The sequence below is a fragment of the Armigeres subalbatus genome, chromosome 1, assembly GCF_024139115.2.
Source record: "Armigeres subalbatus isolate Guangzhou_Male chromosome 1, GZ_Asu_2, whole genome shotgun sequence".
NCBI classification, from domain to species: domain Eukaryota; kingdom Metazoa; phylum Arthropoda; class Insecta; order Diptera; family Culicidae; genus Armigeres; species Armigeres subalbatus.
Window position 1 is genome coordinate 222,999,000 of NC_085139.1, and position 27,222 is coordinate 223,026,221.

The 27,222-nt window shown below is 43.2% G+C and overlaps 2 protein-coding genes across 3 annotated transcripts in view; both read right to left on the minus strand.

The window, feature by feature from the left end:
• Positions 1 to 12,019: 12,019 nt before the first annotated feature.
• Positions 12,020 to 14,596, minus strand: LOC134207030 (uncharacterized). Its single transcript, XM_062682769.1, has 2 exons — positions 14,581 to 14,596; positions 12,020 to 12,771 (listed from the first exon to the last, which is right to left on the minus strand). Exons 1-2 carry the CDS (start codon positions 14,594 to 14,596, stop codon positions 12,020 to 12,022), a joined length of 768 nt encoding a protein of 255 aa, XP_062538753.1.
• Positions 14,597 to 15,618: 1,022 nt separating this feature from the next.
• Positions 15,619 to 27,222, minus strand: part of LOC134205821 (glutamate receptor ionotropic, kainate 2) — an 872,584-nt gene continuing 860,980 nt past the window's right edge. The window contains exons 17-18 of one of the 2 annotated variants that reach the window (XM_062681433.1): positions 26,416 to 27,218; positions 15,619 to 15,754 (exon numbers count right to left, since the gene is read on the minus strand). In XM_062681433.1, the coding sequence (XP_062537417.1) occupies positions 27,174 to 27,218 (45 nt within the window). In that variant the 3' untranslated portion in view covers positions 15,619 to 15,754; positions 26,416 to 27,173. The remainder of the gene's footprint in view (positions 15,755 to 26,415; positions 27,219 to 27,222) is intronic. The other variant, XM_062681435.1, reaches the window with a different exon arrangement.

The window sequence follows — 27,222 nt, forward strand, 5'->3', positions numbered from 1 at the left end:
ATTTTAAAGGGAAAACAATGGGACAGGATTCTGCGTCGAATGCAACTTGTAGCAAGCAAATCGGTCGAGGATAAGTGCCCGAAAAATGAGTGACATTTTTTACGCGATTTTTTCGTATGAATTTGTATTTTGGCCATTACTGCTGATCCCATAGTTCGATCTGACCAATTTCAAATTGGAAACAATGGGACAGAATTCTGCGTCGAATGCAACTTGTTGCAAACAAATCAGTTGAGGATAAGTGCCCGAAAATGAGTGACATTTTTTACGCGATTTTTCGTATGAATTTGTATTTTGGCCATAACTTCTGATTCCATAGTCCGATCTGACCAATATCAAAAGGAAACAATGGGACAGGATTCTGCGTCGAATGCAACTTGTTGCAAGCAAATCAGTTGAGGATAAGTGCCCGAAAATGGTGACATTTTTTACGTGATTTTTCGTATGAATTTGTATTTTGGCCATAACTTCTGATCCCATAGTCCGATCTGACCAATTTCAAATCGCATCGAATGCAACTTGTTGCGAGCAAATCGGTTGAGATTAAGTTCCCGAAAAATGAGTGACATTTTTTACGCGATTTTTTCGTATGAATTTGTATTTTGGCCATAACTTCTGATCCCATAGTCCGATCTGACCAATTTCAAATAGGATACAATGGGACAGGATTCTGCGTCGAATGCAACTTATTGCGAGCAAATCGGTTGAGGATAAGTGCCCGAAAAATGAGTGACATTTTTTACGCGATTTTTTCGTATGAATTTGTATTTTGGCCATAACTTCTGATCCCATAGTCCGATCTGACCAATTTTAAATAGGAAACAATGGGACAGGATTCTGCGTCGAATGCAACTTGTAGCAAGCAAATCGGTCGAGGATAAGTGCCCGAAAAATGAGTGACATTTTTTACGCGATTTTTTCGTATGAATTTGTATTTTGGCCATAACTTCTGATCCCATAGTCCGATCTGACCAATTTCAAATTGGAAACAATGGGACAGGATTCTGCGTCGAATGCAACTTGTTGCAAGCAAATCGGTTGAGGATAAGTGCCCGAAAAATGAGTGACATTTTGTACGCGGTGTTGTCGGATGAATTTGTATTTGGGTCATAACTTCTGATCCCAGAGTCCGATCTGACCAATATCAAATAAGAAACAATGGGACAGGATTCTGCATCGAATGCAACTTGTTGCAAGCAAATCAGTTGAGGATAAGTGCCCGAAAAATGAGTGACATTTTTTACGTGATTTTTCGTATGAATTTGTATTTTGGCCATAACTTCTGATCCCATAGTCCGATCTGACCAATTTCAAATCGCATCGAATGCAACTTGTTGCGAGCAAATCAGTTGAGATTAAGTTCCCGAAAATGAGTGACATTTTTTACGCGATTTTTCGTATGAATTTGTATTTTGGCCATAACTTCTGATCCCACAGTCCGATCTGACCAATTTCAAATAGGATACAATGGGACAGGATTCTGCGTCGAATGCAACTTGTTGCGAGCAAATCAGTTGAGGATAAGTGCCCGAAAATGAGTGACATTTTGTACGCGATTTTTCGTATGAATTTGTATTTTGGCCATAACTTTCGATCCCATAGTCCGATCTGGCCAATTTTAAATAGGAAACAATGGGACAGGATTCTGCGTCGAATGCAACTTGTTGCGAGCAAATTGTGCCCGAAGTTGAGGATAAGTGCCCGAAAAATGAGTGACATTTTACGCGATTTTTCGTATGAATTTGTATTTTGGCCATAACTTTCGATCCCATAGTTCGATCTGGCCAATTTCAAAAAAGAGACAAAGGGACAGGATTCTGCGTCGAATGCCACTTGTTGCGAGCAAATCGGTTGAGGATAAGTGCCCGAAAAATGAGAGACATTTTTACGCGATTTTTTCGTATGAATTTGGTTTTGGGCCATAACTTCTGATCCCAGGGTCCGATCTGACCAATATCAAACCCGAACCATAGGGACAGGATTCTGCGTCGAATGCAACTTGTTGCGAGCAAATCGGTTGAGGATAAGTGCCCGATAAATGAGTGACATTTTTTACGCGATTTTTTCGTATGGATTTATATTTTGGCCATAACTTTCGATCCCATAGTCCGATCTGACCAATTTTAAATAGGAAATAATGGGACAGGATTCTGCGTCGAATGCAACTTGTTGCGAGCAAATCGGTTGAGGATAAGTGCCCGAAAAATGAGTGACATTTTTTACGCGATTTTTTCGTATGAATTTGTATTTTGGCCATAACTCTCGATCCCATAGTCCGATCTGGCCGATTTCAAATAGGAAACAATGGGACAGGATTCTGCATCGAATGCAACTTACTGCGAGCAAATCGGTTGAGATTAAGTTCCCGAAAAATGAGTGACATTTTTTACGCGATTTTTTCGTATGAATTTGTATTTTGGCCATAACTTTCGATCCCATATTTCGATCTGACCAATTTCAAATAGGAAACAATGGGACAGGATTCTGAGTCGAATGCAACTTGTTGCGAGCAAATCGGTTGAAGATAAGTGCCCGAAAAATGAGTGACATTTTTTTACGCGATTTTTTCGTATGAATTTGTATTTTGGCCATAACTTTCGATCCCATAGTTCGATCTGGCCAATTTTCAATAGAAAACAATGGGACAGGATTCTGCGTCGAATGCAACTTGCTGCAAGCAAATCGGTTGAGGATAAGTACCCGAAAAATAAGTGACATTTTTACGCGATTTTTTCGTATGAATTTGTATTTTGGCCATAACTTCTGATCCCATAGTTCGATCTGGCCAATTTCAAATAGGAAACAATGGGACAGAATTCTGCGTCGATGGCAACTTATTTGCAAGCAAATCGATTGAGGATAAGGGCCCGAAAAATGAGTGACATTTTTTACGCGATTTTCGTATGAATTTGTATTTTGGCCATAACTACTGAGCCCATAGTCCGATCTGACCAATTTCAAATAGGAAACAATGGGACAGGATTCTGCGTCGAATGCAACTTGTTGCGAGCAAATCGGTTGAGGATAAGTGCCCGAAAAATGAGTGACATTTTGTACGCGATTTTTTCGTATGAATTTGTATTTTGGCCATAACTTTCGATCCCATAGTCCGATCTGGCCAATTTTAAATAGGAAACAATGGGACAGGATTCTGCGTCGAATGCAACTTGTTGCAAGCAAATCGGTTGAGGATAAGTGCCCGAAAAATGAGTGACATTTTACGCGATTTTTCGAATGAATTTGTATTTTGGCCATAACTTTCGATCCCATAGTTCGATCTGACCAATTTCAAATAGGAAACAATGAGACAGGATTCTGCATCGAATGCAACTTATTGCGAAACAAATCGGTTGAGATTAAGTTCCCGAAAAATGAGTGACATTTTTTACGCGATTTTTTCGTATGAATTTGTATTTTGGCCATAACTTTCGATCCCATAGTTCGATCTGGCCAATTTCAAAGAGGAAACAATGGGACAGGATTCTGCGTCGAATGCAACTTGTTGCGAGCAAATCGGTTGAGGATAAGTGCCCGAAAAATGAGTGACATTTTTTACGCGATTTTTTCGTATGAATTTGTATTTTGGCCATAACTTTCGATCCTATAGTTCGATCTGGCCAATTTTAAAAAGGAAACAATGGGACAGGATTCTGCGTCGAATGTCACTTGTTGCGAGCAAATCGGTTGAGGATAAGTGCCCGAAAAATTAGTGACATTTTTTACGCGATTTTTTCGTATGAATTTGTATTTTGACCATAACTTCTGATCCCATAGTCCGATCTCGCCAATTTCGAATAGGAAACAATGGGACAGAATTCTGCGTCGATGGCGACTTGTTGCAAGCAAATCGATTGAGGATAAGTGCCCGAAAAATGAGTGACATTTTTTACGCGATTTTTTCGTATGAATTTGTATTTTGGCCATAACTTTCGATCCCATAGTTCGATCTGACCAATTTCAAATAGGAAACAATGGGACAGGATTCTGCGTCGAATGCAAATTGTTGCGCGCAAATCGGTTGAGATAAATGCCCGAAAAATGAGTGACATTTTTACGCGATTTTTCGTATGAATTTGTATTTTGACCATAACTTCTGATCCCATAGTCCGATCTGACCAATTTCAAATAGGAAACAATGGGACAGAATTCTGCGTCGATGGCAACTTGTTGCAAGCAAATCGATTGAGGATAAGGGCCCGAAAAATGAGTGACATTTTTACGCGATTTTTGTATGAATTTGTATTTTGGCCATAACTTTCGATACCATAGTTCGATCTGGCCAATTTCAAATAGGAAACAATGGGACAGGATTCTGCGTCGAATGCAACTTGTTGTGAGCAAATCAGTTGAGGATAAGTGTTCGAAAAATGAGTGACATTTTTGAGTAGTTTGCCTTACACACACACACACATACACACACACACACACACACACACACACACACACACACAGACATCACCTCGATTCGTCGAACTGAGTCGATTGGTATATAACACTATGGGTCTCCGGGCCTTCTATAAAAAGTTTGTTTTTGGAGCGATCATATAGCCTTTACCGTATACTTAGAATACGAGAAAGGCAAAACACTGTTCTGCTCATTGGTCCGGAGCATTTTAGAATACGCTTCATCAGTTTGGTCTCCATGTTACCTGGTCCATACGCTGGCACTCGAAAGAATTCAGAAAACTTTCATTAGGTTTGCTTTAAGACAGCTAAATACCTTGGAACGACCCATTTAACCACCCGAGCTATCCAAGTCGTTGCAAGCTGATCGACTTGGAAACGCTTTCCGCCAGGCGCCTAAAAATGCAGAGATTGTTTATCTTCGACCTCCTGACAGGGAATCTGGATTGTCCCGAGCTATTGGAGCTCACTTGCATTGGAATGTTCCCTCACGCAGAAACTCGCCTTTATTTGTGATCCCTTTTCACAGAACAAACTTTGGCTACAATAATTGTTTTGATTTGTGTTTGGGTTCTTTTAACGATGTATGTAACAAATTAGATTTTATTCTGTCCAAAAAATGTGTTTAGTGCTAGGATTAGAGAATTAGAATAATTTAGCTATTAAGGAAGCAATCTGTGCGACATGGTCGAAGATGGTGTACTAATAAATAAATAAAGAATAAATAAATAAAAATGTATCTTTAAATTCTTAGCTATTTTCAAACGCTATCCCTAAGTGCATGCAATTGCGTTGAACTCTTGTTGTATTGTCCACCTCCCTTCGCTATTCCGTCGTGTATCCCTCGAGCAGGTAAAGGCAACCCTGAGAACCCTGAAGGTAAGCTAGTTTGGGACGTCCACTGCATAGACGGCAGGAGGTTACAAGAGGTTACAAGAGGTTACAAGATAAAGGAAAAGTGGACTGAATTCTTTGATGGTATTTCCAGCGGACAGTCAACCACTGAGCTATGGAGGTGCGTGAACAGGATCACCTTGTCACTCGACGGCAACATGCAACGAGATCCGGCAGTCGTGCCTGATGCTCTAGCCGACCACTTCGGCCGATTATCTTTCTACCATTAATACCCAGCAGACTTCCGAAGGAAACACCCCGACTCCTCCACCGAAATTCTCACCTTCCGAGTACCACCGAGCCTTTCTAGCTTGAAAAACCTCTCCCCCTTGCGGAAAAGTTGCGGAAGACCTCCTTGAGGCACGCTTCCAGTTGAGTGGAAGTCCAGCTTAGTCTTGCCGATACCAAAGAACATACGCAAATGATTACCACCCGATTGCACTGACCAATGTCAGCTGAACAGCTGAACAGCTAGATCACCTCCAACATGCCTTCCGTCCTGGAAAAGGCATCAGTACCTTCCTGGCTTCGTTTGATCAAACACTCAAAAAAGCAAAGAATGCAGGGGACAACGCCGAGGTGGTGTCCCTGGACAGCAAGAATCCTACAAAGCTAGCACTCTGGGCAGCTTGGAGCGCATAGATCCAAAACCAAGAAGGAGGAAACCGGACTTCCCCAGGGATCAGTATTCGTTGTCAGGCTTTTCCTTGTGGCAATAGATGAAGTGTTCAGAGACCTACCAAAGCAAATCTTTATCCTGGTGGACGCGGACGATATTCTGCTGGTAGTGACAGGTAAGCGACCAAAACTAATCCGGAGAAAGGCTCAGGCGGCCGTCAGCAAGATTGTTAAGTGTGCTAAAACAACAGACTACCAAATGGCAGCGGAAAAATGTGTTAGAGTTTACATCTGCGAGAGCAATCACCGACCACCCAGTCAACCCTCATGCTCGACGGTAATCCTATCCCAAATCGAAACGCCGACCGCCGACTGAATTTTTAAAAACATTGTGAAAACACGAGCGTCTGTTCACCAAGGAGGTGCGGCTCCAACAGCGTCTGTTCTGGCATCCAGCGGCTGAGTATGAAATGCTATTCCCCGGAAGCTATACCTAAGATGGCAGCCCCATTCCGTTGGATAGGGAACCTTGGGCCAACAACCTACTGTTCCCGAAACATCAATTTGTTCGAGAATCCGATAATGAAAGAATACGGACTGATTTTACGGCGACGACTCTTAGCACGAAACAAAGGACACGAATAGGAACATGGAACGTTTTAACCCTAGCCCAGCAGGGTAAAGTGGCACAACTTGCCAATGAGGCACGCCGCATGAAGCTTGAGATCCTGGGACTGAGTGAAGTCCGTTAGCCAAACTTTGGAGAACACAGAACGCCGTCGGGACAAGTTCTGCTATACTCTGGTTTACGAGGTGAACACGCTCTCCGACATCGCGGAGTTGGCTTCGTACTACGCGCTCAGGCACACTCTGCGCTTATGAAGTGGGAACCTATAAGTGAAAAGATAATCGTTGCCAAATTTAGAATACGGGTCCGAAACCTTACTATAATCCAATGTTATGCGCCAACCGATGGTGCCGATCTGCAAGACAAAGAGAACTTCTACAGTCAACTCAATGCCGTCGTCGATAGAATTCTGAAGGGTAATATCAAGATCAGTTTGGGCGACTTCAATGCGAAGATCGGATCCGACAACTCGAACCATGAGCGCATTATGGAACGCCACATGCTTAAAATCAATAACACAGAGATGTGTTTGCATCACACAAAACGGACCTAATGCGGAACATCCCCTAGATGAGCGACAGTTACACAGGCACTAAAATGCCTCGTACGGTCGTGATAACGGTCTTTTTCAACATGTAAACGTTTGTACAGATTCCTTGTTTCATGAGGAACCAAATACTGTTGAAAATATTGAAATCAAGCTTCAATAAAACCACACGAGCTATTTTGTGGCTGTGTAACTATCGCTCATCTGGGGATGTTCCGCATTAGGTCCGTTTTGTGTGATGCAAACACATCTCTGTGTTATTGATTTTAAGCGTGCATAATCTCGGAGAAATGAGCGAAAACGGAGAGCTGTTCGCAGAATTTTGTGGTAATAACGACATGGTGATCGGGGGTTCACAAGGTCACGTGAGTCTCCCGTGACGGCTTTACAGAAAATCAAATCGACTACATCTGCATCAGCCGAAAATGAAAACGGACCCTTCTTGATATACGGAATAAACGTAGTGCCGATATCGCGTCTGATCATCACCTCCTCATCGGTGAAATATGCCTGCGCATTGCGCAGGAGGCAGGAGGAAAGAGTTGGACGACGATTCAACACACGCCGACTGGAAGATGCCACAGTGAAACGGCCCTTCGTTGAAGAACTGGAGACGCGTGCTTCAGATATTCCGGAAGGTGGCAGCGTGGAAGACCAATGGACCGCCATCAAGAATGCCCTCATCGCCATCAGCGAGAACTATCTGGGCGAACTGCGTACCCAGAGAAAACAATGGATCACCAATGAGACCTGGAGGGAGATAAAGGAGCGAAGAGAAGCCAAAGCCGCAATACAGCGAACAAAAACCAGAGAAGCCAAAGTCTTAGCCCGTCAACGATACGCGGCTCTTGAGAAGGAAGTAAAACGCTCATGTCGACGGGACAAGCGAGCGTGGGCAAACTCTCTGGCCGATGAAGATGAGAGAGCCGCCGCAACCGGGGACATTCGCCTCCTCTACGATATCTCACGACGCATGAGCAGGGCAAAGGTGAATGCAACGATGCCTGTGAAAGACGCGAATGATCAGTTATTGACCGACCCAACTGACCAGCTGACTGACTGACTGACGCTGGTTCGAGCACTTCAAGCAACTTTTTCAAGTGCCAGGCAGGCCATCACCACCTGGGCATGATCTGCCTAGGATCCGACGTATAAAACGCGTCAATACCGAAGCTCCATCACTGCTAGAGATTCAAACAGCCATCCAAATCATGAAATCGAATAAAGCCCTATCGTTTATTTCGTAATATCTGGGACATCGCAACTTTCTCGGTCGACTGGATGCAAGGTATTTTAGTGAAGGTGCCCAAAAAGGGTTACCTGACTGTATGCGATAACTGGCGAGGCATTATGTTTCTGTGTACCGTTATCAAAGTTCTATGCAAAATTATCCTAGCCGGGATTCAGGAGAAGATCGATGCGACTCTGTGTGCTGTGATCCTGTGTGGACCATATTGTCACGCTCCGCATCATTCTGGAGCAGATCAACGAATTCCAAGAGTCCCTTTACTTGGTATTCATTGACTACGAAAAAGCTTTCGACCGTCTCAATCACGAGAATATGTGGGGCGCCCTGAGACGCAAGGGGGTTCCTGAGAAAATCATCGGCCTCATCGAAGCACAGTACGAGGCCTTTTCGTGTAGAGTGCTGCACAATGGGGTCCTGTCCGACCCTATCCGGGTCGTAGCTGGTGTGAGGCAAGGATGTATTCTATCACCGCTACTGTTCCTCATCGTAATCGACGAGATTCTGGTAGATGCGATTGACCGTGAACCAAACCGCGGGCTGTTATGGCAGCCTATAACCATGGAGCACCTAAACGACTTCGAATTGGCTGATGACGTTGCACTCCTCGCTCAACGGCGCTCTAATATGCAGAGTAAGCTCAACGACCTTTCCGAAAGCTCCTCTTCGGCATGACTCATGACTAAATCAACGTCAACAAAACCAAATCGTTGGATTGTAACCAGTGGTTCCAAATTGGACTTGCAGCTTCCGCCGCAAATAATTTTGTCCTTTGTCGAAACCACCGTGTACTCCGACAACCAGTAACTCAGGTTTCAGCGGTTTGAGCGTGGGCAAAAATGAGAACCCACTCTACCTCTCTCATCTGTCAGTAGATGGCAACCGGATGAGTGGCCAAATTGAGTGGTAACTTCGGCAATCTTCGTTCCACCCGTCGTAGATTTACAGCTTCTATACTACCGCTAACCACAAGTCGAGCACATCTGTATGGAGCACCATATACAGATGTGCTCTCGACTTTCTGATTAACAACGATATATCAACTTCTAACCAGGGAGATGATTCGGTCCGTGACTACAAGCGGGAATAGTAGTGCGCGCCGTGTATTCCTATAAATAGTGATTAATTTGTTAATAGCCCAGTGGTGTATTAGCTAGTAGGAGAGTTAAAAGTAAGTGGAAACAAAAAGAGGGCGAATTGAAAGTAGATAGTTAATTGTATTGTTCATTTTGTAAGGGGAATTGCATATGTTGCTGCTGATAGTTACAGAAGAAGTAGACTTCAGAAAAGGAAAAGTCAATAAGAAAAGGTAAACCATTTGTTTGATGTAGAACAAAAGGAAAAGGAAGTGTAGCTAGAGTGACGTCACATGTTGGGTACTAACACGTGGGCAGGTCCTAGTGGGCCTTTTTTGTTCTTCTCTTCTTCTCCACGGTGCTTCAGGTGACTCGACGCTTCCCAGGGCGAATGGTGGAACGATTTCCGGACCAGAGCAAGCAAATTCCCGCCGCACGATATACTCCCGGACCGAATAGGATCGTATCGTCGCACGTGTTCCGAGCACGCCGTTTTGGGTCGGCTCCGCCATTGCGATTCCGAAGGAACAGTGTTGGCAATCCAAGCACTCAGCCATTGTTCCAAAGATAAGCCAGCCGCGTCGAAACCAACATTTAGTGTCCGAAATCGTCCTCGAACTCCACCAACCCGCCCGCGCCGGCGGATTTCAAGCAAGAACGCCCTCGTCGTAGGCAGCCCGCCCTTTCCACCCGAAATCGTCCTCGAACTTCATCAATCCGCCTCTACCGGCGAAAGTCAAGTGAGAACGCCAGTGTCAACGGAAGCCCGCTCGTACAGCCTGAAAGCGAATCGATATTGAGCCAAGACCATCGTCCAACTTCACAAGCTAACTCGTGAAGGCGAAAGTCGAGTTCAAACGCCTTCATCAACTATTGCCCGCTCGAAGCATCAGCCATCGAGCCGAAATCCTCGGCATTCCGTTCCCCGGCACCCGAAGGGTGTACCAGCATCGCATCCTCCAGTGGATGCTGGGATCAGGAGTCGTTCGAATTGTCCGCTACTCTCGAATGTCGCACCGGGAATCATCGCCGCCCGCCATCGAAACGTCGCTCCAGTCGCTATCGCTGAAGAAGTCCCACCGACGGGTACCATCTGCCGCCATCACCAAGTGCCCCAGGGGCTAGAAAAACCGCAAGCATCCCAACAATGTTGTGACGTCACGAATGTAGAAAGCCCATGTCGGGGCAATAAATAGCCTATTAATGTAAAAGTTGAATGAGTTGCGCATTTCCTTCAAGCAAGCATTCCCTTAGTTCGTACACCACAGGTGTTTTTTCTATCTTCGTTCTTTTCGGACTCAAAAAGGAGTCGCCAAGCCTCGCCCGTTGTGGTCTGATTGAATTTTCTCCCGAGGCCAGCTTTTGAGTTTTTTTCTTTGTTACGACGTTTCTGACGACTCTTCCACTTTGTTCCATCAATTGGCACTTGTGTGTATGCTCCTACTGAAGCTGAGTTTATTGGAGGAGTGGTACTGGTAGGTATTACGGTCAGTGAGTTATCGACCTTTAATTGTCTCAGTTCTAGCTCTAGCTAGCAGGTAACAGGATGTAAACACGGTGACCCCTTCCAGTTTCACAGTAACCGGGCAACCAGTGGAGAATGTTGAATCCAATATCTTGGTAGCCAAATGGCGTCAAACGGCGGTACCAAGATCGACATAGGCGCACGGAGCAAGAAAGCAAGGCTGCCTTTGCGAGTTTAAGAAATATCTGGAAAAACAGGCAGATAAGTGAACGCACCAAAATACGAATTTTCAACTCTAACGTGAAATCTGTGCAGTTATACGCTAGCGAAACATGGTGTGTATCAGTGGAGAACACACAACGGCTGCAGGTGTTCATTAACAGATGCCTGCGGTATATAATTCGGGCCTGGTGGCCTCACAACTGGATCTCAAACAACGAGCTCTATCGTCGTTATCACCAGAGGCCAATAGCAACAGAAATTCGGGATCAGAAGTGGGGCTGGGTCGAGCACACTCTACGTAGGGGTGGAAACGAAATCTGTAATCAAGCATTAGACTGGAACCCAGCGGGACATCGCAGTAGAAGCAAACCCAGAGGCTCATGGCGGCGAAGCCTCAATAATGAAATAAAAGAAGTCGACCGAAATCTAACCTGGCAACAGGTTAAAGCGATAGCCGGGCAACGCTCAGGATGAAGATATTTCAATTCGGTCCTTTGCACCACCGGAGGTGTACAGGATCAATAAATTAAAAAAAATGTGAAAGCACCCGCAACGTCTTAAAATCCCGGATCAACATGATCAAGCATAATTCGAGGAGCAGAACTAAGCTAAAGCTAAGCTAAAGCTAAGCTAAAGCTAAGCTAAAGCTAAGCTAAAGCTAAGCTAAAGCTAAGCTAAAGCTAACCTAAAGCTAAGCTAAAGCTAAGCTAAAGCTAAGCTAAAGCTAAGCTAAAGCTAAGCTAAGCTAAAGCTAAGCTAAAGCTAAGCTAAAGCTAAGCTAAAGCTAAAAAGCTGAGGCTGGTGGGGCTAAGCTAAAGCTAACAGGGCTGAGGAACAGCTGGTGGGAGCTGAGGTGGAGCTGAGGAACTAGCTAACAGGTAGTGGGAACAGGAACAGAACAGGGAGTGGGAACTAAGAGCTAAACAGGGTGAGGCTGGGAACAGGTGGAACAGGAACAGACAGGGAACAGGGGTGGTACAGGGGTGAACAGGTGAGGTGGGGAACAGGGAGGAACTGGAACAGGGTGGAGACTGGTGGAGGCTGGGAACAGAGGTGGGAACAGGGGTGGAGTGGGGAACAGAACTGGGGAACAGAACAGGTGGGGTGGAACAGGGAACAGGGGTGGAACAGAACAGTGGTGGAACAGGGGTGGAGAACAGGAACAGGTGGGTGCAACAGGGTGGGGAACAGGAGTGGGAACAGACAGTGGTGGTGGGGTGGGAACAGGGGTGGGAACAGGTGAACAGAGGCTGGTGGGGCTGGGGTGGGGTGGGGTGGGGCTGGTGGAGACAGGGAGGGGCTGGGGCTGGAAGCTGGGAGGCTGGAGGCTGGGGCTGGGGAACATGGAACAGGAGTGGGGCTGGAGAACAGGGGTGGGCAGGGAGCTGAGGAACAGGGAACAGAGTGGTGGGAACTGAGACAGGTGGAACAGGGAACATGGAACAGGGGTGAGGGTGAGCTGGGGTGGGAGTGAACTGGGGTGAGTGGGGAACAGGAACAGGGTGAGGGGGAACAGGAACAGCAGGGGTGGTGGGGTGGAACAGGGTGGGAACAGGGACAGAACAGGGGTGGTGGAACAGAGACATGGGGCTGGGGAACAGGGGTGGGAACAGGGAACAGGTGGGGTGGAACAGAGGGTGGTGGAACTGGACAGGTGGGAACAGGGTGGGGCTGGTGGGTGAACAGGTGAACAGGAACAGGGAACAGGTGGGGTGGGTGGGGGCTGGGGCTGGTGGGAACTGGAACAGAGGCTGGGGTGGGGCTGGTGGTGGAACAGGTGGGAACTAGGGTGCTAAGAAGCTAAGCTAAAAGCTAAGCTAAAGCTAACTAAGCAAGTAAAGCTAAAGCTAAAACTAAGCTAAAGGTAAGCTAAAGGTAAGCTAAAGGTAAGCTAAAGGTAAGCTAAAGGTAAGCTAAAGCTAAGCTAAAGGTAAGCTAAAGCTAAGCGTACATTTTTTTTTTTCGCAGTACGAAAAGCACGTGCTATCAAAGCATTCATCGCCACAATTCACTACGTGGTGGCAAAAATATCAAAGTAGTTTTTTTTCTTTGAAGGTATGTTTTTTTTAGGCGACAATCTGACGTGAACCAATCCAGGGCTAAAAACCTCAATAATAAAGAAAAAAATTGGTTGCGACGAAAAATAAGCGGAGCAGTAGATTTTTTTATGAGCGGTACAATAAGTGAGCTAATATTTTTCTTTTCAAGAAATTTTAATTTTTTTCGTTCTCTTCAGTCAATTTTAATGGGTATAAAGAGAAGACATTTTTGCGAAGAGAATTTATAAATCAGACACCTTCCTGCATAGCTGGTACCAAATAGTTTTTCATGAAAAGTTCCTAATGTTGAAGAACCGCGTTAGATGTCTTTCGCCATACAAACTTCAGGTGGTTTATTCATGCTTGCTATTATCGCATATACGTTAGCGTCTGAAGCTGGCAGTGGCGGGTAGGAAATCAGCTACTGTATGTGATTCATTAATTTAATTTGCGATCCTCAATTACTATGCCAACTGTTAAGCCATACTTGTAACTGCAGGGGCATGGACGAGAAAATTTGATGATGCGTTCATTTTCACTTACTGTTCACTGCAAGCTAAATACATATTTGCTGTTGCTCAGTGTCTGCAAAATGTAATGGCACTTGAGGTTCAGGTTCGATGTGGAAATATTCAATCACTGCTTCAATTTCTACTCAGCATAAGTAAATCCATAAAAAAGTCAATCCTCATCGATGGCAAACGATAGACAGCCCAGCAATAAAACCATCAATCAAACCCAACCACCATGCGTCTCCACCAATAAACACAATCATTTCTCAACTGTTGTAGCCGTTTCGTTGCTGCGTTGCGGTGATGGATGCCGCCCCACGTCTGTGCACGTGACGTAGGTTCTTCACTGGAAGAAGGCGCACCGTCGTCCATCACCATTCGCTTAACCGAAATTTGACAGCTCATCAAATCAATCTTCAGTCTCTGTTGTCTAACAGTTAGTGCGTTCATTCTTTAATGCTCTAATCTCACAGCGATCACGCTCCTATCCATGCGCCCGCAGTCAAACAATTTCGGGCTTTTGCAGACTTCCGTTCTGCACAGCACAGTAGTGTTGGCGATTTTTATCGCCACGTCGTCGTCGAAGCCGTAAATCGGCTCTAAATCCCAACAAAACGTGCGAAATGAAACTGCTTTTCCGGCGATTGGAAATATTTATGACTTCGTTGGCTATTGCCATGATCCGATGACGATAACGTTGCACAGTGGCATAGATTAGAGCTAACTGTTAAAAAATTAACTGTAGTCAGAATTTTTTTTTCAAGTGTTTGAATACGACGAATACGTTTTTTGAATTTTATTTGAATATCTCTCAATTATTTTTAGATTTGTTTTTCTATTGCATGCAAAACAATATTAAATTTATTATTAAGATGATTAGGTTACATTAAATTTTCACTACTCGAAAAGTGCATCAAGCGAATACTTACCTTCGGTGAACTTCATTGGAGCCCACCCCTCTGTGTGACGATTTCACATGATGGCATTCCACCATGGGCAAGATTTTCTGTGTTTACGTTCGGCTGCCGATGGTTTGGTAACGGGTGGTGGGAAACTACAGATAAAGGGAACGGAATTCGGTACGTTTCCAGATCAAGAAGGAAGTCATTCGAGCTTTTTGTTTACAAATTCGAAAAAAGTTTATTCCTTATTATCGATTCTTTGTAGTTGTTGTTGGCTTTCCACTCTTTTGTTCGGTTACGGCCGTTTTCCCCCGCTTGTGACGCGAGTGTATATATTTTCTAGCAGGTTCTCTACAATAGGTTTTATATTTCGTTTGCATTCGACTGTGGGGGATAAGCCGCGAAAGAGTGTTTATGCTCGTAAACATTTAGGATCCCAATAATTACACTGATTGATGGGGGTTTTGATCGTTTGTTTGATTTTTCCTTCGTTATGGATGGGAAACAAATTGTTGTTTCCTTGTTTGTTTTTACTCTCAATTTGGTGATTTTAGAACATATTTCACAAAACGGCATATCGTTCGAATTTTGTTAATTATTTTCCATAAAAATTCAAGTTTCTAGTTTAAAATGTTTACTTTTATACATTTTCATCGAATTTCACGTGAACATATTGCTTCTAATGAACATATAAAAATAAGTAGGGAACAGTAGGAGGATTAGTATACATTTATAATGAGTCTTACGTTCAGTTCCAGAATACAAATAAAAATCTGAAAGAATCTAATTTTATATTTCAAAATGTACTCATGTTCGACTGTCCTTAACTCACGTGCCAAGAAAAGTGTAAACGGGGCACTCGCTTATTCCGCAATACTAATGTTTCGAAAACTACATTGAATATACGATTTGTGTTTGAATTTTGGGGGGAATATGGGAGTACATGTGCATGCTGCGTAGGATGCCAACCGCGAAATTATTGTCCAACGGCCTTCGGGTCGAATTCGTACTGTGCATAGGGCGGACCAAGCGGGTGGAACCGATGCTCGGACGATGGTTCGGAATCCTTTGGTGATGCACGGGAACTGGTAGACGTACGAAGGGTGTTATTGTGGCTGTTGCCCGATGAAGTTTTCGTTGCCGAGCGGTTGCGTTTCAGTGCGAACCGCAACTCGGAGGCCATCTCCGAGCAGAGGGAAATCTGTGAGAAGTGAAGGAGGGTTAGAAAAATGTTATTATTATCAGTATTTAAAGGAATATACAATTTTATAAAAACATGTATTACAGTAATTTGCATTTTGTTAAAGCATTTCTGGACCTATGATAGGAAATTGACTTCCCAGGGTATCATTTTTTATTGCCATACCATTTAATTCATAAAAAAACTGTCTTAACGAAGACCTGGCTAGACGACTGTATACACTCAATGTAGCTCTTCAGCGATGAAAACTGTGTTTTCCGCGTCGATCGTTGCAACACAAACAGTATACGCAGTCGTGGCGGAGAAGTACTGTGAACAAACAATTCTTGTCATCGTCTATTCAGCAGTCTGCTGGCACGATTGTGGAGCACCTCGGGTAAAAATAGCTGTCGAGCCTATTGAGCTTTTGGTACTCTATATTCCTTCCAAAAAAGCAAGGATGGTTCTTTCGTGCAGCTCCAATTGAACGCAGTGTCCGAAGTTATTCATGACAGAGGTGAGGAGAATGCGATTATCTTGCTCGGAGACTTTAACCAACCGCGCCTGGTTTGGATGAAACCCAATAGCGAATATGCCTTCGTAGATCTTATGCAATCACACATTTCTGTAGCTGGGAAAACACTTCTTGACAGCTTAGCCTTTCACGGTCTGCGTCAACGAAACTTTTTTAGTAATTGCTCTGATCATATTCTGGATCACTTATATTCTAAAGAAAAAAAAGTTGTTCTTAACTATGGCTACGATTGATACCCTCACCCCTTCGGTAGGCTTTTGGAAGCTTCCGAGCCTCTAAAAACGAGGCTTTCGAGCCTCTTAAAAGAAGACTTCCGAGCCTTTTGCGAGGAGGTTTCCGAGGCTCTTAGAATGCGGCTTCTGAGTATTTTGCAAGAGCGCTTCTGAACCTCTTGAAAGGAGGCTCCCAGGTCTCTTGAAAGAAGGCTTCCGAACCTCTGAAACGGGGGCTTCCGAGTCTTTTGAGAGGAAATTTCCGAACCTCTTGAAAGGAAGGAGGAAAGGTAGAGGAGATTTCAGACCCTCTTAAAAGGTTTTTTTCCGAGCTTATGAAAATAAGACTTCCAAGCTTTTTGAGAGGAGGTTTCCGAGGCTCTCAGAAGGCGGCTTCTAAGTGTTTTGCGAGGACACTTCTGAACTTCTTGAAAGGAGGCTTCCGAGTCTCTTGGAAGGTGGTTTCCGAGCCTCTTGAAAGGTGGCTTCCGACCCTCTTGAAAGATGGCTTCCGAGTCTTTTGAGATGAGGTTTCCGAGGTACCTAGAATACGGCTTATGAGTATTTTGAAAGGACGCTTCTGGGCATCTTGATAGAAAGCTTTCGTGGCTCTGAGAAGGGGGCTTCTGAGGCTTTTAATATGAGGTTTCCGTGGCTCTTAGTATTTGAAAGGGCGCTTCTGAACCTCTTGAGGGAGGCTTCCAAATCTCTTGAAAAGAGGCTTCCGAGCCTCTTGAAAGAATATTTCCGAGCCTCCTAAAAGTTTTTTTTCGAACTTCTGAAAAAGTGACTTCTGAGCCTTTTGAGAGGAGGTTTTCGAGACTCTTAGAAAATGGCTTCAAAGTGTTTCGCAAGAACGCTTCCGAGCATCTTGAAAGGAGGCTTTGGAGCGGTTGATCAAAACGGCTATATTTTTAATCTCCCGACGTTTTGGCAGGGTATATTTTGCCTTTGTCATGGGAAAATATGTATATTGTTTATTGGATCTGCCATTACGTATTTTTGTCCAAGATGCGGACTGCAAAACGATTTTGAAACCATGTGAATTCGTAATGCAATGAGAGCGGCTTGCAATTTGGGCGATACACACGCTGGCTATGGATCTACCATGCAGAAGTGTGAACTGTTCTCCCAGATATTCAGTGGCATCTTCAAGAGCATGTGGCATCTTCATGGCACAGGAAACTGCACTTGTCCTGATATTAATACCTAGAGGTATTATTGACTTCAATGCGTTCCACGTTGCTCCAGAGATGGTCAATAATACGTTTGAAAAACTTAAGCTTTCGTTTTCTTCTGGGCCGGATGTCATCTCATCGAGCGTGTTCAGGAAGTGTACAGGAGCGCTGACTGCTCAAAATGTACCTCTAATTTTTTTTACAGAAAGTTAGGCAAGGTCATTAGAAATAAGCCCTGGGATGTTTAAAAATATTTCATCGGCGATTTTTTTATAAAGCAATTTTTATTGTTTTCCTTTCCAATATACCATATAAAAAGTCAATTAACCTTTCCGTCCCCAACGTCTGTTTTAAGGGCTTTCAAAAATCTAAACTGCAGTAAAAACCGCAATTCTTGACCGATTCTTTCGCAACAAGTTGCATTTCATCCGGATGGATCCAATTCTTCCATTTAGGCTCCATCGAGGCTCTCCACAGTACGGTTCAGAATTATTTCAGATTCATGTTGTCCCCGGAATAAGTGGCCATTTAAAAGTTTAAGTCAAAACAGGTCGTGCGTCACCTCAAGCTTCATTATTTCACAACAAGATGGGAATGATATTTGTGGGTTCATGGCCCACTCGGACTCAATCCGGCCACATCGGTCACAATCCGGGGACCTATGAAATGGCCATTTTCTAAATTGATTCAAAATAGGTGCGACACCTCAAACTTCATGATTTTACAAACCAATGATGGGAATGATATTTTTAAGGTTCCTGGCCCACCGGACTCATCCGGCCAATGGTCACCATCCGAGACCAACGGAATGGCCATTTTCTAAATTGATTCAAAATAGGTCGCGACACCTCAAACTTCATGATTTTACAAAGCAATGATGGGAATGACACAAGGGCGTAGCCAGAGGGGCAGGTTGGGACAAAACAACTCGAAAAATTTTGGCCCAAGAATTCTCCTTGAAATCCTTCTAGAAGCTCCCTGGAACTTCTAAATTCTTCCGAAAGTTATCCATAAATTTCTGAAACCGTTTGGAACTTTCTCGTAATTGTAATTTCTCCTTATCTAGAAACCCCTCACTGAATTTGTTTTTAGGAAATTCATGAGAAATTCCTTGAAGATTTCTTTTCTTCTCCAATTTTTCCTTAATTTGTACAGCATTTTATCTAGGAATTTCTGCAATAATTCCTCCTGGTATTTTACGGGAATTCCTTCAGATATTTATCCAGAAATTCCTTCATGAACTTCTCCAAGAAGTAGTTCAGGACTCTCGAGAATTCTTCCAAGGCTTGTGGAGTCTCTCCGGAGCTCCTCCAGAGTTTTTCCAAGAGTTCCTCTGGGAATCCCTACAAGATCTTCATAGGGAAATCCTGGAGGATATATGGCAGGAATTTCACGGGAAATGGGATTTCGGAAGTTCCTCTAGAATTTTATCTCCGGGTATTCCAACGGCTGGTTCCTCTGAAAATTCTCCAGAAGTTCCAGCAGTAGTCCGGAATTCATTTAAGCTTTTTTGGGAATTTATCTATAAAATCATCGAGAAGATCCTCGATGAGTTTCTCTGGAGTTCTCCGGAGATCCTTTGAGAATTCTTCTTGAGTTTCTCTTGAATTCTAGAAAGTTCATTTGGGAGTTCATCCAAGGTTACTCTAGAAATTCTTCCTGTAGTTCTTAAGAAATTCTCCAGAGTTCCTCCGAAAACTTCTGATAATTTCTCCGAAATTCCTCCAGAAATTCCTCGAGCCTCCGGAAATTACTCCAGGAGTTCCTTCTAGAGGAACACTGAGGGAACTGTAGAAACTTCCGGAGGAATGCCTTGAAACTGCCGTGGATCTCCGGAGGAATTACGTAGTAACTGCGAAGAGCTCCCGTAAGAACTCCTAGCATTAGCATTAATTAGCATTGAGCATTTCGCACAAATTCGTAGGTTGTAAGCCAAGATTATTGTATGAGAGTAAAATATTATCCGTTACCACAGATATTGATTTGGACTAATCACTATCTCTTAGATGGAAGCAATGCACTTTCCAATAGTCGAGATCTCGGCTACGTCCCCTTGCGAATGCTGAGGAAGGGAAGGATTTGTTGGACACCTACTTAAGAAAGATGTAGAGAACTCTACGACCTCTCATAGATGCCACGGGAGGTTTTGGGTGTGTGAAAGGTAACAGTAGGAATCGGTTTGGTAGAACGCACAAAAGAACTAAGATAGAATACAAAGTAGGAAAGGGACGAGCCTGGAATTGAACCCACGACCTCCTGCTTATAAGGCAGAAGCGGTAGCCACTAGACCACCGAGCTCGTTGGAAGAGCTCCCGTAAGAACTCCTGGATGAATTTCAGGTGGAACTCTTAGAAGAATTCCTAGAGGAACTCCCAGAGAAACTATTGGAAGAACTTTGGGAGGAATTTCCAGCTTAATTTCTGAAGAAGGCCTAAATGATTTCAAAAGCCTGCATGATTTCCGGAAAAGCTACTGATGGAACTCCGAGGAATTCTTGAAAAACTCGGAGGAATTTCGAAAAAACCTCAAGGAATTTTCAAATGAACCCCTAAGAAACTCCCAGTGAAACTACCAGAAGAATTCTCTGAAAAATCTTGTATAATTCATCTTATACACAAATCTCGTCTAGCTGAAACCTTCTAGGGGTAGCTGGATCACCATCATCATCAGAGGACCTCCTGAGATTGCCTTGAGAAGTCCTCAGAGAAGTTCTCGGTGGAGCTTCTGGATGAATTTCTAAATTCCTGAAGAAGCAATGAATTCCAGAAAGAAAGCTTGAATGAATTCCCGGAGGAAATTCTGGAGAAATTTCCCCTTAGAATCTTCAGAGGAACCCCCGTAGGATCTGCCGATAGAACTACCCGAATAATTTTCCTCAGAAAATCCTTCAGGAACTCCGGAATTCTTTCAGGATTTCTTTGGGAATTAATCTAGAATTCCTTGACAACCTGTAGGTCTCCGATTGTGGCTGAATGGATCCGAGGGCCAGGAACCCTAAAATATCATTTTATCATTGCTTTGTAAAATCATGAAGTTTGAGGTGTTGCACGACCTATTTTGAATCATTTTGAAAATGGCCATTCCGTAGGTCCCTGGATTGTGACCGATGAGGCCAGATTGAGTCCGAGTGGGCCAGGAAACCCAAAATATCCTTCCCATCATTGCTTGGTGAAATCATGAAGTTTGAGGTGTCCACGACCTGTTTTGACTTAAAATTGTAAATGGCCTCTTATTCCGAGGAAAACTGACCCCCACGGAATCTGGAATAATTCTGGAACCGTATTGTGGATAGCATAAATCCGTATAGTATAAATCGAAAATTGGGATCCATCCGGATGGAATGCACTTTGTTGCGAAAGAATCGGTCAAGAAATGCGATTTTTACAGCAGTTTAGATTTTTGAAAGCCCTTAAAAACAGACGTTGGGACGGAAAGGTTAATAACTCAGCAATGGATAAATCATGGTAATTAACCCTCAAAATTGAAAATACATATACATATTTATAATATTTCTCAATAGAAAACCAATTTTTCAACGGATTAAAAATGTTGAAAAAAAAATGTTTTTCTCTATTTTAAGCGTTTTGGAAATATTTTTTAGGTATTTATTTTTTATTTTTGTGTAAATCACAATCCTTTTCCAGCAATTTTCATCCATTTCCAGCTTTTATCCAGCTCTCTGCTCAATGTTGTATTTGCATTTCTTTACTTCCAACATTTGTACTAGATAGCCAGCCCATTGTCAGTCTGCCATATTTTATAGGATTCATAATATTTTCCTCTTGATACAATGTCTCATAGTTTCTGTGATACACATCACATTTTTCTTGAAAACCACAAAAGTCATAATTTCCTTGATTGGCTACCGGATGGACTAGAGTTTTATATATTTATTTCTGTATGTATGTTACGGAAGCTGCACGCTCGACAGTCTTATATTTGATTCTTTCCAATAGGGTTATTCATGCTTTATGGGCAGTAGACTGGTTACTTACACCTCAGAAAACCATTTTCGCAGCAACAATACGTCTTCTAACTTTACGGGAAACATCCCAAGTAATAATTATGGCTTTATAATGTTTTTGAAGATAGCGATTTACTCTTCAAGTGTGCTATTAAACCACTATAAGAACAACGATATTAATAGGGATCATTGTTCCACTTCACAAGCATTCCAAGGTAAACAATTTCCTCAACACCTCCAATCAAATCTTCTACGTGTCCTCTTATTCTATTTCTATCCTTAACATTAGCATTAGCTCTACTAAGACGATCTACATGGTTGCGTGTAGAAACAGAGAAAAATTTTGTGTTGTTTGTGCTAAGGTAGTGTTTGAAGGTGTCGAATATGACGTTTCCTTTGAAGCATTTCTACTACGAATAAGGTTACCTTCGGCTTACGTAATCAGTTCTAGGATTTGGTTTCCGAATTTCACGAGTGGAAGTTGCTACGCCAATGAGAAGCCATAAAAGAACGTGTGACGCATACGCGTGAGTTACGATCTGTATCATATGTTCAAAAAAAAAAATCTTTTAGAAATCTTATAAAAAGCGGTGCACTTCAGTGAACAGCTCATGTAGTGCAAATGTTGGAAGATAGAATTCCAGATATTTTATTTGACAGAGAACAGGATAGATGCCGGAGATAGATGAAAATTGCTGAAAAACAGATTGTAATTCACGCAAAAAAGAAAAGAAGGGTTGTGTACAAGACACGACCGCTCGACGTAAACTACTTAAAACCTCTTAGTGCAATGAGAATCGTGATATCATATAAATATTCGGTTTTATACATAATACAATCGTGAATTTCAACCAAAAATTATCATAAACATTTTCTTCAAACACCACCGACGACTATCATAGATGTTACTTGGACTGCTACCGGCGAAGATGTCGTCTCAAGTTGTTTGTTTAAAAATCATAGTAGATCAATTGTGAAGAACAGAATGAGAGAGAAAATTGCACTTGACACCATTGGTATCGATTGAAAAAAATCTGCAGCAACTACCCTTCAACGGCCGCCACTGGCAAAAATTCCCCGTCACTAAAAGCAGCAAAACGGAAATAAGAACATTGCGATTAAATTTTACTTTTGTGACAATTTGCAGTACAGCAACAAAACCTCGTCTTTTAAAAATGATGGTCCTGAAAGCGACCGATTGCGTGCCATTCATACCAGTAGAGAAAATTTCGCTTAGTACTGCTCCCATCGACGACGAGATTTCTGCGACAACCACCGCCGACGACCATCAATGTTGGATGAATTTGGAAATCTTGATGATGTTGCTGACGTCGGCCACACGCTTATTTACATCAAACCGGATCGGCAGCATCCGCCAATTACACGAGCGAAAACCACTGATGTCGATACTGGGACCGCTCTCTGCGAAATCTTGAACAAAGTGGTTCGCACGCGCGGGAGAGCTACTTTTGTGTATCTAATGAAATAAGCTCATCAGCTCCGCCCCTTTGTTATTCGTAATGAGAGCCGGTCCGTTCGCCGTGAAATCTCGAACGAAAATGAGGCGCGCGCGGGCAAAACTCTTTTTATGCACAGGAAAATGAAGTGGCCCGAAAGGTGCGTACGCCTGAATGACACAAAAAAATATTTTTTACCATTTTAGTTCCGTTTATGTATTGGTTCTCTATACAGAAATACTACAAATGTGTATATTTCTAATTTTGAGGGTTAACTATGATTCATCCATTACTGAGCTATCAATTGACTTTGTATACTGAATATAGGAGAATAAAAAAAATACTTTTTTCAAAAAATCGCCGATGAAATATTATATACACCCCGTAGCCTATTTCAAATGACCTTGCTTAACTTTCCATGAAAAAAAATCAGAGGTACATGAAACTTCGATAATAACCCATATTTTAACACCGTGCGGCACTGCTTTCCTTGTACACATGGTTCGCAAAATCCGATCTTCTCAGTTTTTGTATCACCATCCACCATGTTGTGTTGCATCAGCTTCGAGATTTCATTTGAGATGTCCTAGTCTATGATGCCTTAAGTCCCTAACTTCTGCGTGGCCTACATTCGCAAAACAAGTATTCAATTTGATTTCCAACTCGTATTGACTGCCATTCTGGTACGCCGTATCAATAGTCGTGTCATCTTTCCGCAAGGTAGCTTGGCTACCACATAACAGTATCGTTATACTAGCCTCGGCCATCTTCTTCAAGGCCATCAGTTTATCTCTTAGTTCCGGTATGTAGAGGACTTCATTAATTTTCATGTGGACGCCTGTTACTCACACCTTCGATAAATATCCATCACAGTTCAGTGTTACCTACGACCAGAAAGCTTACGCCTTCTTCCACATCCAGTAGCAGAATTCGCTTCACTTGTTTATGCTGGCAGTCTTCTTCATGTGCCCTTTCTGTCCCATTATGACACTTAGAACTCTTGAACGATCTGCTTTCTTTCACCAGCAAACGCAGTGTCTTCGTTTGAGTCGTCTTGATGCCCATGAGCAGCTTCACCTCTTCGCCCAGAGCCGTTGCTACCACGTCAGCGATATCATCGCACCAAGATTTTCCAGAGCGTTATTAACGGTCATAGATTCCGGAAGAGTACCGAACAGCGTTGCCTTTCATGCGAAATTGATCCCGATACTTTCATTTGGTCACATGAGAGAAAAAGCGCTTTTCATGTATGACGATCACGACTCGGCAGTACTGTCGAGTATGATCCGCAACTCCAACACTCCCAGCTGATACTTTTATCAATTGGGAAGGAAAATTATGGTAGAGAAATGAATGGATTGGAAGGCATTACTTCTTTTAATTTCTAGTAAGAAAAGGCTATGTATTTTCCACATGGTCTTTTCAGTGGCGTAGCCAAATTTCACATTTTGAGGGTTTGGGCGATTTTTTCTTCTAACAATTTGGGGAGGGGATTAACCTTAAAAACCACCTCCAGGCTTCGGCACTAAAATTATTTCAACGGGGCGTTTAAATCTCCCCGGTGGCGCGGTCAAAAAATTGCAACGGCGGCGTTCCGGTCAAAAATTGTGGCGGCGCACAGCTGTATTATTTAGAACAGGTAGCTATTGTAGAGTTCACCCAAGTTTGAATACTGTTTCGGATCACTAGCAAATTAAAACGTTTGACTCAATGCTTAACTGCGATCGATTTATTCTTCCGATCTCCAAGATGGTCACCACTCAATTCATCTAGCTTAGATCAAGCCCGTCTTCTGAACCTAACTGCTGCTCTAGCTAACCCTTTCACTTTGTATGTTGCTCGCTTCTAACTCTACTCTTACGGGGGGCTTTAGGATGGTAATTATGTACTGTACAGAGATAACGGCCCGGAGGGAAACAAACATCAAAAACAACGAAGAAGCAGGAGAGGCGAATATTTTCGCAAGAAGTGGGCAGTTGCAGAGATCACCAGTGATGTCGCAGGCAGCAATTGCGAGTATCAGCAGTATGGAGTAGACTGATGCGAATGCCATAAGGAGTTAGGATCCGAGAGCGGGATGTCCACATCAAAATCGGGAAATAGTGCTACCCAGGATGAGCTACAGCTTGTTTAACCTGATAGATGTGCGGAAGCGAGTCAACGAGTTTTATGACTTCGTGAAGAACAAGCAAAATGTTCACACTAAGATCAAGCTTCTAGTGACGAGTATCAAATCCGCGCGGAACAGCGGAACGAGCAAGATTATGCCAGCGTGCTGAAGGAAGATATAAAGGACGGTGACTGGCAGATTGTAGAAAGCCAGTGAGAGAAGAGGAAGAAGCAGAAGGAGAATGTGGAAGAAAAAAAGAAGGAGCAGAAGAAGAAGGAAAAACGTCGGTTTCCTCGGGAGAGGGTTAAGGGAGACGCCTTGATAGTCGTAATGAGCGAAAAGGCGACGTACGCAGTGATCTTAAGGAAGGTGAGAGATGACCTGGAGCTCAAGGACTCAAGGAAAAAGTGGTGAGGACTGTGTGGCAGTGAATTGATATTTGTGTGAATTATGGATAGGCAATGTCCAATAGATTTGAAAGCATCGAAGTAGGCTTTATATGAACAACGGATGACGACAAAATAATAATCAATACAATCGTGGTAATTCGCCGTCAGTTGAATGCATGTGGTGAAGCATCGTAGACTGGAGTGACAGTTTTCCAGCAGACTCTCGCTTGCTTTTTTCCATGATAAGCTCCACAAGGACTAGAAGTTCCCAGAAGGGGCAGTTTACGATTAAGAGCATGGCCTCCAGGTAGCTCCTTGTCAATTCCTTGGGTAGAGTAGGAAGCGTAAGAACTTCAACGCAGGCGGCAGTGGTCGAGTGTAGACGGTAGACAAGCTGAGGATGCATTGGACTCATAATGCACGCTGCGTAAAGTGCAGATGACGATTCAGCGGAGGGAAGCATACGGTGGTACACAAATAGCAGTGATACGATTACCGGCCGATGCTGCCAACAAAATGGTGGAGGCAGCGCAAAGTCAAAGTCGGACGAGTCACCAAAACAGATGGAACGATGCTTCAAATGCATGGCGTTTGAACACCAGGCGCGAAACTGCAAAGGCCCGGGCAGTTCCGGTTTGTTTGGGCTGTAGCCATGCGTAGTGGTTGTTGCCAAGTCGCACTTCTCCTAAGTAAGTTAGCTATAGTGGCGCCGATAGGTCGCTTACGAATGAATTACAAGATCGGTTCAGGTTACAAAGCTGCTTCCCAAAATCTGCTTTTTGGGATATTACCTCTGTCTATTAGTGATCGAAAAATAAATTCGTCTGCTTTACTTACCTCCTGCAAAGATGTCAAGATATCCATCCAGAACGCACGCCATTCCATGAAGAGCCGCCATTGTCGTTTTCGTGTTGATTGTTGTTGATGTTGTAGTTGACGTTCATCGCATACCGAGCGTGAGTGTTTACATTGTCGCGGTGAGAAGAGAAGAAAAATCGCCACACAATACATTTTGGAATTCGTGTTTGGACTTGGTTTTGTTTTGAGGGAAAAGTTTGCATTCTGTGGATTGTTTTTATTTGATTTCGAGATCGAATGTAGTTGAGTTGTTGGATGCTATTGGGCGGGGTTCGTTCGCTCGGTTTTGTGAACTTGCGCGGGTCTCTAGTATAGCTGCTGTTTCTGTTGCAAAAGATATCCGAGAAAGTTGTAAAGTTTGTAGCGAAGGATGGAAAAACAATAGTTTTTTTAGTTACAAACGAGGCTAAATTTTACCAATAACGGACAATAAAAATGTTTTTTTCGAAACCCTTTTCAATGATCTGCCCTAAACAAGATTAATTTATTTAAAATACTACTACGTTGTATCCAATTTTACACTAATCTCCTATAACAGCATTTGTCTACTATCAAACCACTAGAACTGAAATCACGTTTGCCGTTTTAAAAATATCTGACTTTTTTACGGTAATTAGGAAGGACATACATACATATGTAGATACACAACCTCGATTTGTTATTGTGCAGTATGTTTACAAATTATAAAAAAATACTATTAGTGACAAAAAGAAAAACGACCTATCGTGTCGATTATTCTACTCGAATCTACATTCTTTGGGGTGCTTTTTCTGATAGGGCTCCTGG